The following is a 21,699-nucleotide window of genomic DNA, read 5'->3' as shown; positions in this document are numbered from 1 at the left end:
TATTCACTCTAATTTAAGGTTTCGCATGTCAGTAATACATTTTAACATTTTTAGAAGGTCTCTTTCTATAAGTCTATAATATATAACTAAACTATTGTCATATGTAAAATAAATAAGGTTTCAAAATGTTTAAGAAGCTTCATCTAAAATTAAATTAAAATGCAGAGTCCCCCGGACCGGTGGCCAGGACCCAGGCAGTGTGAGTGCCACTGAAAATCAGCTCATGTGCTGCCTTCGGCACGCGTGCCATAGGTTGCCTACCCCTGGCTTAGAGCATCTTCATTAAAGCGCTACAGCTGTGCTGCTGCATTGGTGTAGCTACACCGATGCAACGTTTTAAGCATAGACTTTCCCTGAAGACCGACCCTAAAATATGCAGGGTCCATCCACATTTTGGGTAGTGCTGGTTGTAGTTCCCCTGATGGAGAGGAGGTCTTGTGTCACCCTAATCTCATCCCCATTAGGAAAATTTTCTACCAGAGTTAAACATGTGAAACAAGAAGTGATGTACCTTGTCTTGGTTTCCAAGATAGAACCAAATACCACAGCAGATACTGAGGCCCAACCCAACAAGATACTTAGCATATGCATATAGGACTACTCAATAGCCATAGTCACTTGCTTAAAGTTAGGCACAAGCTTGGATACCTTGCTGAATCGAAGCCTATGGAAAAAAGATAGATGCCACATCTACATACCAGAAAAGACCAAAATCAAACCAAGAATAAAATATCCTATGAGAAACTCCTATAGAATTGTATAGGGATGAAACCAACAGGATTCTATAGGTGTTACTCTAAAACCCTGCAGCATTTAATAATGAATAGTATCTTTCTATAGTCTTTGGTAACTATCTTATAGAATTCTACCAAGGTAATTTCTATTAGATTCTAAAAGTTGTTTTAAAGATTCTGTAGAAAGGCTATCCTTCTCTACAGGAATTTTCCATAGTGTAATATTGGTGAATAAAGCAGATTTCCCTTAGATTGCTATATGTGTAGGAAATGTTCTAAATCCCAATATTGTGAAACCTGTCCTGTACAATACAATTAATATTTAATACAAATAATCTGAATAACACTGAGTTGCCATAGGAATAAAAATGTAGTCAGAAGCTAAATGGCCCTGTATAAAATATTATCATAAGATAGAACTGCAGCTCCCATTGGCTGGGAACAGGGAACTGCGGCCAATGGGAGCTTCGGGGGAGGTACCCGCAGGTGAAGGCAGCGCATGGAGCCCTCTTCCCCCCCACCCTCCCCCAATGACCGCAGGGACGTGTTGCCAGACGCTTCCGGAAACGACACGGGGCCTGGGCAGGCAGGAAGCCCCCGGGGCTGGCAATCCCGCGGGCCAGATCCAAAGCCCCGACGGGCCAGATCCGGCCCGTGGGCTGTAGTTTGCCCACCCCTGTTCTAGGAAGTTACTCTATAATTCCTAGAAGCTGAGGATTTCTGAAGTGCACAGGTACTGGTTGTAAATACATGTTTCAGGTATCAAGTATTTCAAGCATAGCTCAATACTCACTTCCACATGTTGGCAGGTCTGAATGAGTTTAGCCAAGAGAGTTTCCAGTTCAGTATTCCTCTTAATAAGGTTTGTGAGGTTATTCTCCAAATTTTGCTGTTTAAAAGAAAGAAAAGAACATTTTAGTTTTGTGCAGAATTTAGGATTTCAGCCAAATACATGGAAAACGGTTATACTTTCAGGGCCTTATATTAAGTTTGTAGATATGTACATGTGGCTTTCTTATTTATCTGTATTACCAGATGTTTTGAGCAGGCACATGGTAAGGAAAGTGCCTAGTTAGCCATCTACTTGCACATTCAGTATCTGGTAGTGCATGTGCGAAGTGTGCATGCCCTTCTTATAAACTTATTGGAATTCACAAATTTTTAACCAAAACTGTAATTGATTTAATATCAGCTAAAGATAGTTGTCAAGATCTTCAATAGATCTATATTTTTCTTTCGCCATTTTAAATACATCTCTTATAACCATGAAAATGAAATATCATCCCTTACCAATTTTATTTTTCCCAGTTGTTTTTGAGAAAGACAGTATTAGACACTTTATTAAAAGCCTAATATAATGTATACTTTGTTCCCTTTGCCTGCTAACTTTGTAATTCTATCAGGGACAGCAATCAATTTGACTGAGAAGATTTCTTCTTTATAATCCCACGAGGCTTATTGCTTATGGCTCTTTATCCTCATGTTTATGGCTGAAATAAATATCAGTGTTGCCAACTCCTGTTTTTATCATGGTTCTCATAATATCTGAAATTTTATTTAAAGCCTAGCTCCCGAAGACAAGTGAATACGAGAGAGTCTGAGCTTTAATTAAAAAAAAAAAAACCACTATGTTTTTATCCTTGTTGGTTGTGGAGAACAGCTTAAAAATGTGGCCCTAATGCACTTTAAAAGTTCAAAAGCCAGAAAACAAATAAAAAGACCCCAAATCATTATTTTTAAATCTCATTACTTTTGTGAGCCTGACTCATGATTTTTGGACATTTAGCGCTGGCAATACTAAGGGCTGTTTGCATGAGTAAAACGCTGATCTACACACACATTTGCATCAAAATAACTAAATTGGTTTAATTCACACCTTTTGTTATTTTGGCACAAGTCTGTGGGCGTAGTCTACACTACATAGTCTTTGCTTTGCCAACATAGCCCTAGCATAGACACAGCCATAGGATGAGTTTTTCTGCCTGTATAGTAACATCACCTCCCTGAACTATATTAGCTAAGGCCTTGGCTACACTTGCAGCTGTACAGCACTGTGAGGTAAACCTGTCTTCGTACAGCTGAGTAGGGATAAGCGCTGCAGTCTGTCCATACAGACAGCTGCCAGCGCAGTGGTGTGGCCACACTTGTAACATTTGCAGCTGTGTTGGGAGCGGTGCATTATGGGCAGCTATCCCAGCATTCATGTGGCTGCAACATGCTTTTCAAAACGGGGAGGTGGGATGGATTGTGACAGGGAGTGTGGGGGGAGAAAGAGTGCTTTTTGGAGCATGTCAGCTCTCTATTTTGCAAGTTCCGAACTCCCGGCCCCCTGCTCATGCATTTACCCACTCAAAGCAAGCTGCAAATTGTTTGCTTTTCTCTGTGGTACAAGCTTTGAAACTGGCACCTGCAGCCAGTCACAACAATGGAGTGGATTGGCCACTTGACAAGGTGATTAGTACAGCCCTGCAAGCGTTTACACTCCCACCTGTGAGTCGTAGCCACTCCGCTGCAGCTGTTATTCCTCTCGGAGATGTGAAGTACCTGCAGCGGTGTACCCAGGGAGATACAGCGCTGCAAGTGCCCTGTCAGTGTGGACGGGGAGTGAGTTACAGTGCTGGGGGTGACTTTACAGCGCTGTAACTTGCAAGTGTAGCCAAGGCCTAAGACAACTGAAGCAGTTTAGAAGACAGAAGGCAGTAGCTGCATCTACACTGGGGATTTTACCTTAGATTTTATTACAAATCCTGAATAAAAATACAGTATACTATATTGTGGTGAGATTTCCATATCCTGTCACCACCAGGACACTAAGGCATGCAACAGTGGATGAGATATATAGATATGAGTGCCCTGGGTCCTTAATGACATATTAATGATACGCTTTAGTATGTTACTGTTCTGCTCCAAATTCTTACATACGAAGAACGAGAAGCGCAGAGCTAAGGGCTAAACAGCAACGTATTTGCAGAGCTAGGATTAGTACTAAGGGGCTCTTGATTTATACTCCCATACTCCCTCATATTGTGTCTCATGGTATTATTCATCAAGACCCTCCATATTGTTTAAACCTGAGTATCTGAGTGTGTGTGTGCGCGCACACGTGCATGCGTGTGTATGTGTGGGTGAGCTGAGTGGCCATGTTGGGGTGCTTGTATACCCCCTATGTGCTGTGGAATTGCACCAGTGTATGCAGGGCTGGCACAGCGATGACAGTGATTATAGGATGGCTGTGTGCTAAAGTGATAGCTGTGTCTCAGTCAGGGCTGTCAGTTGTGGTGAAATCCACCAAAAGCCTGAATATTTTAGGTAAAGGAGAGAAGTGAAATTTACACCACGCCCTCTTTGAGGGTGTGTGTGGGGGGCAGGCTGCGAGCGGGGCCAGCAGTCTGCCTTAATGTGGATCCAGTGGCACTAGTACCCCATGTAAGCAGCACAGGGTGGCAATTCTAGCCTGGAGGTAAGAGTTCACCTTCCTACCTTCCCTGAACTCCATCCAAATATTCAGGCTTTATGTGGATTTAGTGAATTTCGCCACAATGGACAGCCCAATTCACAAAGCAATGAGTTTAGCACACATCCATCCTCTACACTCACCAGCCTTTCTAGAGTGGTCTTACTTCTGTACAACCTGAACACCTCTACCCTCTGTAAATGTGACTGTTGCTACTAGGGTGACCAGACAGCAAATGTGAAAAATCGGGACGGGGGTGGGGGGTAATAGGAGCCTATATAAGAAAAAGACCCAAAAATCGGGACTGTCCCTATAAAATCGGAACATCTGGTCACCCTAGTTGCTACTCTAATAACAATTAGCAGCCACTCTTCACTATGGTTCTGGTTATTATAAAAACAAGGAGTCTGGTGGCACCTTAAAGACTAACAGATTTATTTGGGTATAAGCTTTCGTGAGTAAAAACCTCACTTCTTCGGATGCACTAGTTATTATAGTTTATGCTCAATTTGTTTCTGACCCCTCTTTGTGCATTGTTTCTCAACTTATCTAGTCAGATGTTTATTGTGATAACTAATATCTGTCTTGTAGCACAACGCTGGAAACGACAATGTAACACTTATCTGTATTTTTTAAAAACTAATATTCAAACCGATTAAAGTGCTTAAGTCTACCCTCAGGTATGGAGGTATTAGTTTAACACTCATATTTTTTGAATTATTCTTGTAAACTATATCCCATTCTTAACCAGGGCTGCCCGGGGGGGGGGGGGGAAGAGGGGGGAGAGTGGGGCAATTTGCTCCAGGCCCTGGGCCCCGCAGGGGCCCCCACGAGAATATAGTATTCTGTAGTATTGCAACATTTTTTTAATGGAAGGGGTCCCTGAAATTGCTTTGCCCCAGGCCCCCTGAATCCTCCGGGCGGCCCTGTTCTTAACCAAATAGATAATCATTAAAGAAATAAAGTGCTAGGCATCTGGCTATCCTTATAGATCTGCCTAAATGTTCTGCTTAAGAATTTTAATTCCAAAGTGACATTCTTTTTTCCATTGAGAATGCATAAAAGAGAAGGAGCACACTGTGTAACATTCTGTCTAGAATGGATTTCCATAGTTAAATTAGAAATTCCTGAAAACACGGATTTTTAATGGTAACGTTGACAGATACAAGCGTGACAGACACAAGGTTGGATTGTGTGCTAAGCAGATGAAGCAACAAAATAAATGCTACATGAGCCTTGACAGATTATCTGTAAATACAAGAGGATTTTTTTTTGGGGGGGGGGGGGGGGGAAAGAGAGTCATAATATATCTAATATAATGTATACGCTCATTATAAAAAAATAGGTTTCTGGCCCTTCTGCTAATGCATTGCTGTCTTGTAAAATTTGCACTCAACCCAATCAAGCAATGCCACCCAAAGAGGTGGGAACATTTCTATTTATCCAAATGAAGTTCTGACTTCAAAGTCCGCTCTAAGCAACACTAAGGGCTTGTCTACACTACCGGCCGGATCAGCAGGCAGTGATTGATCCAGCGGTGGTCAATTTATTGCATCTAGTACAGACACGATAAATCGACCACTGAGCGCTCTCCTGTTGACTCCGGTACTCCACCAGAACGAGAAGCGCAAGCAGAGTCGACGGAAGAGCGTCAGCTGTCGACTTACTGCATTGAAGACATCGCGGTAAGTAGATCTAAGTACATCGACTTCAGCTACGCTATTCACGTAGCTGAAGTTGTGCTTCTTAGATCGAACCTGCGTGGTAGTGTAGACAAGCCCTAACAAATAACTAGCCAAAACTCACAAGCTTCTTTTAACCAGGTTGCTTGGACACAGTAGGTTTAATCATATTACAACTTTTAACTGAATTGTAAGCAGGTCAATTGACTCAGTTAAAATGATCATGAAGATGGAGCTTTATACAAGCATTTTAAAACACGATTATTTATGGAGTGTATATGGGGCCAAGTCCACCCAGAATGAATCACCAAAATGTAATTATAAGTTGAGAGGGTGATGTTTCATTTTTGTTCCACAAGTCTATAGAATGGTTTGAGCCAATAGTTGGAAATGGGAGCTGGACAAATTCAGACTAAAAATAAGATTGAGTTTAACAGTGAGGCTAATTATCTATTTGGAACAACTTAGTGGGGGATGTGGTGCTACTTGCAGTCTTTAAATCAACACTGGATGGCTTTCTAAAAGAAATACTCTAGCTCAAAACAGAAGTTGTGGGCTTGATGCAGAAATTATTGGGTGAGGTTTGTTGGCCTGTCTTAAGTAGGCAGTCAGACAAGATCATCATAGTCTCTTCTAGCCTTAAAATATATGAAAGCCAAATGTGAACCCATGTCCTTTGCCAAATTAGTGGTCTCATGCAAAGAACAGCATGTACAAAAAAGGAAGATAGCATTTTTCTTCCTTTGGATTTATCAACTGCTTTCCTCCTACATCTGCAGATTTGGATAAGCCAAAACCATTACAAGGGCTGATGATATTGTCAAAATAAAAGAATGAGATTCTAAATACGCTAAACAGAAAAAAAGCTGACTGGTGCTGACACAGCCTTAATTGGCATGATGAGGGTTTCTAAAATCAATCACAGTAGAGGACACAGCAACATTCCCAAGAACCATTTTTACTCCCAAAGATATTTTCCTGCACTGTAGAATCTTCCTATTCAAAGGGCTACAAAGAGAAACATATAGCAGTCAGTTACAATAGGAACTGCACAGGGTAGGGTAAAGTAACATTTTTCTTTTTCTTGCCTGCTCATACACACACACGTGCGCACACACAGAGTACTAATATAAGAGCTCCCTTTCCTTTATGGTTTATAAAAGGCTTTCACTTACTCTTTGGAATGTTCCAAGAACATTTCTTCTGATGTTGTGGATCCTGCTATAACCAAACATTCCAGGAGACCACTTTGTAATAACAATTTACTTAACATTTGTCTCGTCTGGTACATAATCTAAGTACTCTAGAAACTGTGGCAGCAATTCTCAGTTCCTCTATTCCTGTGCGTGGAGCAGGAACTGCATTGGGATAGGTTAAAGGTGACTATGTATCACTTTGTATTCCTCATATTCTGGGGCCACCTGCTGGTAAAAGAAAGCACAGACCTCTAGGGACACATGGGGGTCAGAACAACACAGAATTGGGCCCAGTCACTAGTTAATTCTCACAAGGCCCCTGTGAAATAGGTAGGTATTATTATCTGCCTTTTCCAAGTGGAAAACTGAGACAGGTTAAGGCCCAAATTTTTAAGCTTGGATGACTAAAATTAAAAAGGTCACAGAGTTAGTTAACAGTAGAACAGAAATTAAGGTCCGTGGCTCCTGGCTCCAGTTGCAATACCTGATCCATTAGACAAAGTTGCCACTCAATTCTAAAAGATATACAGAATATTAAATATAAAGAAAAGCTTGGTTTTGAGTATATTTGAATGCAATGTCTTCCCTCGCCAATACAATTGTTGCCTCTATATAGTGATGTTCTGTTCTTTCAGGATAGCAGGTGCACGTGGAAGAACCTGAGCTAATTTTTATCCTATGCACCTGTACTTATGCATATCCCACAGACATGTTCAATTGCTTGTTTGACCCATGTAATTCTCCAGACAGTCTTGAACCCACAGAATGATTATGGGAGTAATTCACCTCAAGTCCAAAGGCACAGAGGGAAGAAGGGAAGCGTAAAGTGGTATGGATAAATTAAAATTTTTTTGGCTGAAACTTGAACTTTTAGCGGTTTGAAAAGGTGTGGACAACTTTTGAGCCCAATTATATTTAACTTTTGTCCATCTCTGCATTTTTTTTTGTAGCAGCCAAGGTTAAGAACTGAAGTGTTCAAATATCACAAGAAGGGATGGTCAGTCAAAATGTATTTCTGGCCTGCCAAGAAGTGGGAAGTGCTGTTAATCAGGAAATCTCCCAATAGCCTGTGCACACAAAATATCTAGCCTAATCCATTCCTAGCATCCATTCCAAAGCTGAAGTTGTGAGCTTTACACATCACTAATACTAAAATGGCTTTTACTGGCACGGACAGGTAAAAGCTCCTCTAAAGAACCACAATTTATGCAGTGCTTTTAAAATTCTGGCTTCTACAAACATGTGCCTCTCCACTTTCTAAAATTTTTGTTTTATGGGATACATCATGAGGACAATCTGCTTTTAATCAGCCAGTACATATTACTAAATTCTGTGGTTGAAACATAACCTTTCTTGATCTTACGGGATTATATAAAAAAAATCAAATAAGTATTATACATTATGATGAGTTAAGAAGGAAACCTGACTGTATTAAAATTTTGAAGAGAAGTAAGGCGGGCACAGCAACTGTTTCCTACAGATATCTGGATCAATGGGGCTAACAACACTTGTCAATTGGAGCCACAGTAATGAAAGGACAAGTCAGTTTTCAGCTAATATAGGGCAAGCCATGATATGAGTGTTTGATACAGGAAAGGAGGTGGCAAGTTTTATCTTGAGCATCATTAAAGCATAGAAGCCAATACTAAGCAAGTGTGAAGTAAACAAAATAAATAAATAAATAAATAAATAAAAGCTGAATTTTAGTAGGTGACAGCAAACATTTAGGTCACATATTGGATCAGCCAAGGTGAATGAAGTGAAATATTGTTTATAGCAGTTTTCAAAAAGTGAACTTAAATCACTTTGCCTTAAACCCGAATTTGTTCTTATTACTAGTTGTACAGGCTGCTGTCTGAGCCCATAAACCCATTAATCACTGTCATATCACGCTTCACCTTTTTATTTCAAAATTAACTTCCCCATAACCAAGATCAATGAACAGACTGTAGAACAATAGTAAATCGGTCTAACTGGGATGGAACTGACTTTTGATAGATCCAACTTTGTATGCAATTGAATTTACTTTCTGTGGACTCTGTCAAGGTCCTTATCTTTAAAAGAAAGTAAAAAAGAACCATAGTGTCAGTTATCCCATTTTGGAGGACCTAACTTCTGGTCAGTATTCATAGAATCATAGAAGATCAGGGTTGGAAAAGACCTCAGGAGGTCATCTAGTCCAATCCTCAACTAAAAGCAGGATCAAACACAACTAAATCATCTCAGCCAGGGCTTTGTTAAGCCAGGCCTTAAAAACCTCTAAGGATGGAGATCCCACCACCTCCCTAGTGAAATAGTTTCTTCCAATATCCAACATAGACCTCCCCCACTGCAACTTGAGACCATTGCTCCTTGTTCTGCCATCTGCCACCACTAAGAACAGCCTAGCTCCATTCTCCTTGGAACCCCCCTTCAGGTAGTTGAAGGCTGCTATCAAATACCCCTCACTCTTCTCTTCTGCAGACTAAATAAGCCCAAATAAGTATTCTTGCCTTGTTGGTAGTTTATTTGTGTGTGTTTGGTTTTGGCAGCTCTCTCTCCCTTATTTAAGGAGAGAGAAAAAACAAACAAACAAGAGAGCTGTGACTTAATGTGCGAATCACAGTAAACAAAGCACCATGTATATGGTTTTCTCCCTCCCCCCTCCCAATTATAAACTTGGCTAGAATGTTTGCATGAAGAATGCCATGTCCTACTTGCCTTTTCGCATGCTCTGCTCTTTATCCAGTGCTCAGAAGCATCTGTACTGTAGGTTGCAAGGTTGAGTAAACACCTTAGAGGGGGGCTGATTGGATAAATTGAGACTATTCACATGCTTAAAGTTAGGCTTGAGTTTAAGAACTTTGCTGAATAGGGGCCTTAAACTTTTTTCCAAAATACCATATGGACCTGGTATAAGACAGTCATTTTTCAGTGTGAAACTTAAGCCAATGACACTTGTTTATTTTATAATGCAACAGCTCATATGCTATTGGTTATGTTACATAACTTTTGATCAGCATCAGATCTGGGATTTCATTAGAAAAATAATCATATTTGACCTAGATTTGAACTACAGCATTATTATGTTGAAGGCCTGGGTCTTAACAAGTAGTTAAGGGTACAACATAAGAAAAATGTTGGATAGTCTAATTACAATCTCTCTCAAATCTGTGATGGGATGTTGGAGGGATTTCTCACTACCGCATATGACAGCTTGGTGGTGAGCTCAGTTTATACCAAATAAATCAGCTTGGGCTGCAAAACACAGACCCTGGTTTGAATCTGAATTTGAACCACCATTATATTTCAGTGGTATGCAGATTAAGTTCTGTACACTACTGATATAAATCCTAATGACAACATTTCATCTAGGATCACATTCAGATTCTGCCACCCGCTCCCTGCACATCCCATTAGGAAAATTGAGGAATGTTTGGACCTGAAATTGTGGTTCAGGTCCCTGTATAATTTATATACAGACGCTCCCCAACTTACGCAAGCGTTCCGTTCCGGAATGCCTTGCGTAAGTTGAATTTTGCGTAAGTTGGGGACATATACCCGACAATTACACACACACAAGCTTACGGAACTTATGGAACTTTTTCCGTAAGTGAGGGTTTGCATAAGTCGGGTTTGCGTAACCCAGGGAGCGTCTGCATTAGAGATTCTTGCTATAAAGAAAAATAACTAGAAAAATATATTGAATGAATAGCTTTTTAAACAAATAAAACATTTTGGAGACCAATCCAGATTCATGTACCTCACTGAGATTCCAATCTTTCAAACACTTATGTGTGCTTAACTTTACTACTGTAGTAAATTAAAGTACATGCATAAGTAGCTGTAGGATTGGGGCCTATGTGCTTTTTCTAAGGCTATTTTTCACTGAATTTCTATTATAATAAAACATTTATATAGTACCACAACATACACATACTAAGGTAAATTCTACTCTGTTATAATTATCAAGAGTCAAATATTATTTCCATATGCTTCAGTTACTTCATATTTCAAAGCATATATCAGGGAAAACTTCCTAACAGGAACATACATTAGAGTATGTCAATACTTTTTCAGTGGAAATGGGGGAAGTCCAGTACTTGAGACAGTAAAAACTAGAATAGACATGGCACTAGAAGACGTACTGCAGCGAACAATCCTGCATTTGTAGAGGGACAGACAATGTAAATCTAATAGGTCTTTTCTAGAGATGAGCCCAAATCGAACTCCCCAGTGCAAATACCACCTTGAACTCCAGGAAATCCAGATTCGAACTCTGCAGCTTAGGTTCATCTCTAATTATTTCCATTTTTAACTTTATGACCCATCATTATATAGCTCAGCATCTGAGTCTGTATTTTCACGTGTTGGTTTCTCTGTTGGTTCACTTCAAAATCTCAATGCATTGAACAATCAAGAAAAAAAATCTTGCACACTTTATTAGTCTCTTACTAGTGATAGGAATCAATTAAGCCATTTTTAATCAGTCAAATAAGAACAAGCTGTTTATATGGTAAGCTTAACTTTGGCTCCAGCCCAAATGTATCTTGGTTTGAAGGCTAAAAGTCTGTTTTGCTGCTCCTCTTTAACCAGGTAGTGAGAAGAGTGCAAAAGTCAAATTGCCCAAACTGGTCATATACTAGCTTTAACCCATTCATGTATTAACCTTTGTCACCGAGAACTTTTAGACTATGGAAAGCATATGCTGCTTCACTCTGGTGGATAGACGAACATCTCAGAAAAAATGTGCAAATCAAATTACCGCTGGAGAGAGAGTCTTTTCTGAGCCTTGAGTGAGAAATCTTAATGTTTCATCTGACCATTTTAGAGAGCATGTCCAATTTGTACAGACTTCCTCCAGACAAATTATTCATTTGATTTACTACAACCTTTGGAGTTTTCCCTTCTACTGAGGCTGGCAAAGATTGCTATTTAAACGGTGAACCCATGGCTATGTAAGTATATTTCTTATGTCAGTTTGGCAAAGTAGAAATAAATGAAAAGCCCAAGTAGACGATATTTATTGAGAACCTTTAGTCAAATAAGGGCCTGATTTTGATCTCATCAATTTTACTCTAGTGTAACGGCACTGGGCTGATTCACCCTGCATTATTTCAGCTTTACACTCGGGTAAGTCCATTGACTTCTGTGAATCAGGCCTACCAATGTCAATCTAGTTACAGCCAGTTTAGGTACATAAAACATACACACACAATCCAGGAGGATGAAAAAAACTAGATCCCGCATAACGTCATGCAAAAATTGTTACACTGCAGATGGACAATATGAGGACTCCTCTGGTGCTTCCGTATGTTATTAACAATAGCATTTTTACGCCATGACTATATTGGTTTGGACCCTGTTTCTGATCTCTCTCTTTCATTTTTAAAATCATTCTATCAGACTATAGTTCTTTCAGACTTCTTTAAAAGATTGAGATAAGGTTTGGTGCATTATTCAATACTTTATAGTGAAAGAAATTGCTTAAACAGTTGTACCTGAAATTCATGTAGACGTTTTAATATGTGTTTGCAAATACCAAAATGAAAACAATGACATCAGTTTGGTTCTTGCTGTTTTCGTGGGCCCCGAAACCTACTTCTCTAGTTTGAACTGATTTCAGTTATGCAACCACGTCCTCTTTTTTAAACACATAGGGTCATGTCAAGGTCAAAATGAACTGCGAATGGGGGAGAAGAGTTGACATGTGTCTAATCCACACTGTCCTGCTCTACACTCTTGGATATCTCCACGAGTTCTGGAAGTGAAACCTGGCAACACTTATCAAACCTCAGGACATCAGGCTTCCCCAGATTAAGTTGCTTGGGTTCCTCCTTTCAACCAAAGTATCATATATGTAAAAACATAGCATACATACTGTGAGATGGCCAAGAAAATAATTGTACAAGTAGATGGGGAGAAAATGTGATGCTGTATTGCCTGCATAACTGAAAAAGAGAACAGCTCAGTTTTTAACATTGTTCCTTTGTTTTGGAATATGTCAATTTTACATTTAAGTTTAATAGTGACACTCAAATAATAAAACAACATCATTATTGGTAAAGCTTTCACTTTGTTATAACAGGTCCAGTAGGGGCGGTGAATTACATTTCATATAATTATATAGTAATATTAACTGTAATTGCAGACCTATTAAAATCTTTAAAAAAAAAGCCTTGTTTTTGCATGGATGGCTTATATTCAACACGCTTAATGGTATAAAAAGAAGCCTCTACCCAAGATGGGTTATTAATTAGTAAGGCTCTGGTTCTGCTTATACATTTGCCCAGTAAGTTTCTTGTTTTTTGTAATAATTTGTTTGTCTGAGAAGCTAATGACAGCTCAAATTAGTCTCCATAGCAACTAAATTACTTCAAATGAAAAAACACAAAAACATAGACTGACCTAAAAACCTTCTAAAACTATCAAAAATAAGAAATTGACTAACAATTCACCAAACTGAACTTCTGACCAAATAAACAAACAACAATAATTAATGCTTTGTACTGGTATAGCACTATGCATGGATAGATCTCAAAGTCCTTTACAAAAGGTGAGTAAGCATTTTGACAAGTTACTTTGTCTGTAAAATAAGGATCATAAGTCACACAGAGCTGTTCCAAAGCCCACTCAAGTCTTTCCATTGCTTTCAGTGTTGGATTAGGGCCACAGCACTCAGCAGCAGTGCCAAGAATAGAATCCAGTTCTCCTGCCACAGTTGCCATTTAATATATGTTTTTATGTCACTAATTTTGGGACTCAAGCTGGTGCATAATTAATTCACAGATTCAGAGAGTTTAAGGCCAGAAAGGACCATTAGATCATCTAATCTGACCTCCGGTCTATCCCAAGCCCTTTAATTTACCCAGTAACCTCTGTACGGAGCCCAATAACATGTCATGGCTCTGCAACCACATATGGCCAAATTCTTTAGTAAGTGATTTGACGCAACTCTCACTTACTTCATCAGAGTTGCACAGGCATATTTGATAGTAGAATTTGGCCTGTTATAACATACTAATGACTCCTCATTATGGCAAAAGCAATAACTCATAAAGTTGTCTAAATCCAAACACACAGATGTGCACTGTGCTTGCCAAATCTCACCAGTACAGGATCAAACTGGAAGCTAAGGGGACAAATACCCCCAATACTAGGGTTGTAAGGCTAGTATGTCAGAGTCACATTTTGAAGAATTAATGGCTTGCCATTGGACACTATTTTTTTAATGTACTCCTGAAACAGGAGACTTCAATAATTCCTTTTGGGCTTGACCTGATCTTAAATGCTGTACATTCTCATTCCCAAATCTGTGCTCTAGTATGTCTTTAATGTATAACATTAACTGCTGGATGCTTTTCAAACTAAACAAAGATCTAGTTTGTTTCATGTCTGCAATATACTAAAAGGCATTAGGAATGGAGAGCTAGATTCACAAAAGAACTTAGGCGCTTAACTGCCACTTCAGGTGCCTAAATCTCAGGCTTCACTGGGATTCATAAAAACCCCATTCAGCTGCTGCCAAACCCTAAACTCACTTGATGCCTAAATTTTCACTGTAAAAGTTTCCTGGGTGCCCATGTTTCTGTCTCTGCACATACTTCACTCTAGGTATGCAGATACCTAAGCCCCAGAATGATTAATGAACCAGGAGAAGATAGGGCATTCCTCTGCCTAATTCCTCTGGGTCTGTGGGGCCCCAATCTCCTGCCACTGCCCCACTCTCTTAACCTTTAACCCAGTGGCTAGGGTACTTACCTGGGACATGAGAGACCTGAGGGGGAAAATGGATCTAGACAAGGATCTGCCACCCCTCAGGTGAGTGCCCTAACCCCTGGGTTACAGGTAAAGCTCAGATTTGTCACAGATATTTTTAGAAAAAAATCACAGACTGGTCCCGGGCAATAAACAAAAATTCATGGAAGCCCATGACCTGTCTGTGATTTTTACTAAAAATATCCCTGACAAAATGGGGAGGGAGGAGGGTCCAGCATCCACAGCAGCGGGGAGCTCTGGCTTCCCCCAAGTGGCTGGGAGTTGCAGGGGGGGCGCTCTGGCTGAGCAACGGGCGGGCACCTTGCTGCCAGCAGCGGCTGGGCAGCTGTGGAGGGGGGGGGGGGACACCGCCCATGGGGAGTGGGAGCTCCACAGTCCCCTCGCCACCTGCAGCTGCTGGAGCTATGGGGGTAGGGGTGTCCCAGACGACTGGGAGCTGCAGGGTCCCCCCACCACCTGTGGGGGCTCTGGGGTTCCCCCCCTGCTGCCCACGGTTTAGGAACTGCTGGGAGCCCGCCGCCAGCAGCAGCTGAGAGCTACACGTCCTGCCAGCTGACAGCTCCAGCCCCAGGGCAGAAAATATCACGGAGGTCTCTGGAAGTCATGGCTTCCATGACTTCTGTGACATAATCATAGCCTTAGTTGTAGGATATTCTGATGTGCAGCTCCCTCAGCCTCACCTGTTGGTGGTTAGAGAACCCACCTGAGAGGTGGGAGCCCCAGGATCCAGTCACCTTGCTCCAATAACTCTCATTATTTATTCAGAGAGCAACAGCTTCAACAATAGAGTGGGGGAGCAACACATCAGAATATCCCATAGCCTGGTGATTAGGGAACTCACCTGACAGGTGGCAGATCCCTCACTCTGTCCAAGTCCCTTCTCCCTTTCAGGCAGTGGGGGGACTGGAACTGGGGGTCTCAAACATCCCAGGTGAGTACCCTAACCACTGGGCTAAAAATGATGAGAGAGGTCCTCTCCTCCCAACTCCCACCTTCCTGCAAGAGCAGTGTAGGTGCACAACCCCAAAAGAGGGTTTGCAGCTGAGGATCCCAAGCAAAGGAACGTGCCTCCTTCAGCCTAGATTTAGGTGTTGAACCCTCGGAGGGACAGGGCTTACACACACCCCTAACTTTCATATCTCCCACTGGCTAGCTGAGTCAGAGAGCTGCCTAACGTGCTGGTCTTTGTGGATCCTGTTTTAAGGAGCCTCTCTCTCCTCCTTTACTGTGTAGGAAGCCTGCGTGCCTAACTCAGGCTTTGTGAATTCCAGTGACTTTCTTAATGCTTAAACGTTAGACGTGGTGATGTTGAGTGTCACCATGCCGAAATTCATTTGTGAATCTAGCCTTGAATGACTAGCACGGGCATCAAACACTAGTGCATTAATTAATTTAGGCAACCCATGTGGATTTTCTTCTAAGAAAACGTAATGATTATCTTTAATAAGACAACAAGCCCAAATTAACCTGCCACCCCAATAAACCACTACATTTAATAGAAGCAATGGAAATCTGAAGAAATTGCAATTTTGACTGAAGAAGTGGGCTGTAGTCCACGAAAGCTTATACTCTAATAAATTTGTTAGTCTCTAAGGTGCCACAAGTACTCCTGTTCTTTTTGCGGATACAGACTAACACGGCTGCTACTCTGAAACCAGTTAAAACTGAATTTAATTTATGCTATCAAAAATGTACATGTGATTTTATCCCTCTTTAATTGGCTACAATAGTTATACCATCCAAACACATTACTATGACATGCCTATATATGATCACAAAGGGCTAATAAATATGTATGCATTTAAGATTCCATTTTTAAGTCTCCATGAAGGCCTTTTTCAGGAAAATCAGTTTAAGACTTTGACAAGCTTACTATATTCATTAGATATTTCTAGCACACCTATCACTATAGTATCTAGGCAAACTCTCCGGTTTTAATATTTAAAAAAATAAATGATTAAGCATAATTTTATTATAGAGCTGTACAGCATTTTCCTATTAGCTTAATTGCATCTGTCTCTTGAGTTCATAACTTCCATCTGCCATCATAATTTCGTTATTTTACTGCCAAGTCCCACAATTTCAGAGAATTATATATTTGCAAACCAGTAAGTACACTGTAATGAAGATTTCTTTCTAGTTTGCCATTCATTAAATGATACTTTCTTCCAGTGTAATTACAAATGTAAGGTGAAGTGCTGAGTAGTTGCAGCTCCCACCGAACGGGTACAGCTGGTGCCGAGCACCTCAGAAGATCCCCAGCCTTTACCAACCAAACTGTTTTATGTACTCACCTATAAAGGAATAGTGACACCTTCTCACCTTTCATTCAATAGTGGTAGGGTACTGTAAGCATAGCGGGACAAATTGTCAACCTGTATTCTAAAACTTGGTGCATCAGCAGTTGGCAAAGGGCAAGTACTGCAGGGCTGTATTGACACTCCAGGCATGAAAGTTTCAAATAACTTTAATTTAAAAACCCATCAGTGGAGAGGACAGATTCAATCCATTAAACAGCACTGCTTTTAACATCTGCTTGTAGAATGTGAGAATCCGACGAGAAAGGAAAAAAGCCTTTGTAAAAACCTACTTTGCTTCAGACAGAAGTACAAATGAAATTGAGAGGTTAGTATTAAGAGGATGTAAGGAAAGGCTGAGAAAAGAGGAAAAGATCTGTGCATCAACTAAATAGTTACAGCTCCTTATACAAATCTCACTCCCATTTCTCAGCTTTTCCTGAATAGACTGGCTGCCCAGTTTCTCAACCAATTAAGCTATGCTCTTTTCAACAACTGAAAAAGCCACTTGGCTGAAGTGGAATCCTAACTTCTTTTAGGGTCGACAGTACTATCTTCTTAATTGGGACATGCTGCGGGCAGCCTCTCATCCCAATTAACAGACTCTCAAGTTAAAACAAAAGGCTATTTTGGGGGGGGGGGTGCAATGGTTTGAAGATGATATAAAATGATGTACCAAACCAAACCAATAAAAATGCAAGCTAAAAATTTCACTCTCTTATATTCATCTCTATTTTTTCTTCTTACAGTTCCTGACCTAGCACAGTGCTTAAGATGATGCATATTTTTAAGCATATTAATAGTCCCATTGAGTTCAAGTTTGAGTGCTTTCTGGACTGGGGCATTAATTAGCAACTTCTGTACTAACACTGGAGTTTATCATTTCACAGCTGGCTGATTATCACTTAAATCATTTATATCAGCCCAGTGCATCCCCATTAAGTGGAATTTTTTTGCTATCACATCATTCATGATCATAAGGCTAAACTCTTTCCCTGGGATACATCCCAATAAACTGGCCATCCCACTACTGGTAAGTAGCATAGATACACTAAAAGATATGCTCTAATTCAACCACAAGTCATTAGGCTCGATGGAAGAATTACTGTGTAAAATGTTATACTCTATTATGCCGGGGGCGGAGCTAGGTGATCATAATGGCCCCTTCTAGTCTTAAAATGTGTAAATCGGTGGTGTCTAGAGGAGATACAAAAATGAATATATTTTGGTATGCACAAAAAGTCAAAATCAGCCCATGCACATCTACATGGTTTTCAGAAATGTAACTGAGATAATCAGAATTTACCTGAAAATATTTAGATCATATTTTATATTTTCAAAGCTTATAATATTATTAAAATTGCCTTACATTTCCCATTAGAAGTTCCTGTTTTCATTTGCCAAACTTGAACTGTTCAGGCTGAAATTTTCCATTCTGGATGTCTACCTCACACACTGTTTTTTTTTTTTTTTTTTTTGGGGCAGCCAAAATGGGTCAGTCATTTCCAAGAACAGGCTGTTTTACTCATGTAAATAACATGGACAACTTTTCTTATGAAACTGGTGGTCCCATGGTTTGGAACAGGAACTTGAAATTTGCAGCGAGGTGGACCTTATCTCAGGGATGTGCCTTTAGTCATCCCTGAGAAAATCAACCCAAATATGGCCAAGCTACAACCCTTTAAAAAACTGCAGATAGCCCATGCTCACTAGAGACTTAGATTTTATCTGCTAAAATCTGTGAAGATTCTGTCATTACTGAGCATGGTCAAGCCTCAACCTAGTCCTGGGTCCTTCTAGTGCTAACCTGATGGCACATGCACCATCCCCACAGAGCAACTGAGCATGCTTCAGCTGCTACATGTGACAGGAGTGTTCATGCATCTGCTATCCCCACTGAGCAATTAAACATGTTCCATCCCCTCACAGCTCTTAGTGCTGATCAGACTCAACATTTGGCATCCCCACAGAGTGACTGAGGATACTCCAGTCCAGGGTTACTGGGATGAAATCGGACTTTCCCTATAATCACTGCAGTGGAACTGAGAGCAAGGAACTTGTCTCTCCTGTACTCTCAGTGACCCCACTGCTAGAAACATGGAGGAAGACGTTGTCTGATTTGAATGCAGAGGGGACAAAAGCCAAATTGGGGGAAGGAAAGGAGTTGATTGGGACAAAGAATCTGGTGAGATTGGAACTGCAGGGTGTGGGGAGAGAAACTATAATTGGGATTGGTAGGGCAAGGAGACTGGGGCTAGGAACTAGGAGGAAGGCTGGGACTGGGAGGTAAGGGAGATGGGCTGGGAACCAGAGAGGGAGCAGGAAGGGAGGGTGGTACTGTTTGGGCAGAGACTATGATCTGGGTTGGAGGAGGTGAAGGGAGACTGGGACTGTTTGGCCAATGAGACTGTGCCTAGTAGCCAGGGGAGACTAGAACTGTGAGCTCGTAAGAGAAATGGGGACTGGGAGCCAACTGAGGGGGGAACATCATTGGATGAGGAAATGGGGACAGACTGGGACCGGGTTGGCAAGGAGACTGGAACCATGAACCAGTATTGGGGATGGAGAGAATGGGGCTGGAGGGAGGGGACACAGAACAGACAAGGAGCTGGAGTGCAGGGGAAGGACAGGGAGTTGGTCGACAAGGAGACTGGGACAAGGAACCAGGAAGGAAGGACACTATAGCAAGGAGCCGAGGAGGGGTTTTCATAGATTCATGGATTGGAAGGGACCTCAAGAGGTCATCGAGTCCAGTCCCCTGCCCTCATGGCAGGGTGGAGAGGGAGAGGCGGAGGTTGGATGAGGAGCTGGGAAGGGAGACTAGGATTAGCAGGACAGTGTGGGAAGAGACATAGCCTGAGGACTTGGGAACTGGGATTGCTGGGCAAGGACACTGGGGCTGGGTGTGGGAAGGAAGATTGGGACTCAGATAGCAAGCCTGGAGGGTAAAACTAGGACTGACTGGGCAAGGAGGCTGAGACTGAGATGAGAAACCTGAGGAGAGGTAAGCAAAGAAAAAGCGACTGGGACAGGTTGAAGGGGGTGGGGCAGAAGGGGTCAAGTTTGGGTGGACCAGCAGAAGACTGCGCCCACTAGAGCACAGTGCCCTCCAGAACCCAAGAGTCTTGATTCTCACCATTTGTGTGCTATCAGCAAATACTGGTGAAACTTACTGGCAAAGCATGTGTCTCATTCCCTTCTGGTATAGGTTCATATTGAGGATGTCAACCTACCACTGTCAGTTACTCCATTAGCTCAAATGACAGAGGTTTGTGCAGCGGATCTGAAAAGGTTGCAAGCCAAGTGATGACCCATGTGGGCGTCAATGTGATGCTTAGGAAATTAGACACACAAATCTACACTAAAAGAACATTACTAAGGTGGCAAAGCCAAACAGCCGCAAAAGTTAGGAAATGTCAGTATTAAGGTTGCCTGTGCAAGAAAGTACAGTAAATAAAACCTAGGTGCACATGTTGAACAAAGAGGATTAAACAAAATATTGAACACCTGCTCATTCAGTGAGCACTGTCTATCCTGTGCACTGAATGAAATAGGGGTTTATGGAAAAAATAGTATGTGATCATGTACTTAAAGACTGGATCATTATACACGCAAGAGGGTCCAACTAAGGTTGCAAAAGCTACATTAATTCTGGCATTTCCTAACTGTTGAGAGCTTGACTTTGAAACCTTAATAATATTCTTTAATATAGTTTTTGTGTGTATTATTGACAGTGTAAAGGCTTAACTCCAGACAAATTTTTCTGTTTTTCTCAGCTATACTTTCCCATTTAGCAAAATATATTCCACGGAATAAAATGACATATTATTGTAGGATCACATGAAGGAAACCAGTAAAGGCAACATCCTACACTTGATCTTTCCTCACAACTTCTTTTCACATCATGGAGAATTCTGCAAGGGGAAAATGTAGCTCTTAGTTAATCCAGACATTATCTCTGGCAATGTCCCTATTTATTAAGAAATTGAGAAAAGAGATTGCCAAAGAATCCTTCTGTCTTCTGACTGATCAACCTATAGTTTCTATGCAAGTCTGTGAGTGAAATCCTAGCTTCATTGAAGGCAATGAGAGTTTTGTGATTGACTTCAATGGAGCTAAGATTTCACCTGGTGCTTCTTTGAAAAAGGAGCTGTATGTAACACGGACACTTTTAATCCAGCAGCCACCAAACAAAATGTTGCAATGTCAATGTCATTTTTTCCATTTCTTTTAAAGTTTATTCATTGTCAGCACCATCTATTTATTCTCTATAGGTTAGCAGGGTTTTAGAAGACAATTTTTTTCCTGGAACCTGCTGCCAAGTATAACATATAATGTTATAATATTACCCCTCATTTGCTTAGGTTAAAAGCACAATGCCCTTATTTCTCAGCTCTCAAAGGAAGACATTCTGTAGTTTTTATTTTATTTTGCCTTTATAATCAAGGAAGAAAGCTAAACTAGTTTAGTTTCCAAATATAAGATAAGTTTCAGTGCTCCAATTCTTTCACAAAATGTATAATAGTTTTGGCCTATAGCAATTTTGTCACCATAGGAAAATAACTGGAATTACAAGCA

General features: G+C 40.9%; 1 protein-coding gene across 8 annotated transcripts in view; it reads right to left on the bottom strand.

Annotated features, from left to right (window-relative positions):
- MID1 (midline 1) overlaps positions 1–21,699 on the bottom strand; it is a 329,164-nt gene that overhangs the window by 59,863 nt on the left and 247,602 nt on the right. For all 8 annotated transcript variants that reach the window (XM_034757148.1, XM_034757128.1, XM_034757165.1 and 5 more), the window contains one exon: positions 1,528–1,623. In XM_034757148.1, coding sequence (XP_034613039.1) covers positions 1,528–1,623 — 96 coding nt within the window. The remainder of the gene's footprint in view (positions 1–1,527; positions 1,624–21,699) is intronic.

This window comes from Trachemys scripta, chromosome 1 (assembly GCF_013100865.1).
Source record: "Trachemys scripta elegans isolate TJP31775 chromosome 1, CAS_Tse_1.0, whole genome shotgun sequence".
Classification (NCBI taxonomy): domain Eukaryota; kingdom Metazoa; phylum Chordata; order Testudines; family Emydidae; genus Trachemys; species Trachemys scripta.
Note: the sequence above shows the minus strand (reverse complement) of the source record. Positions and strands in the feature narration are given on the sequence as shown.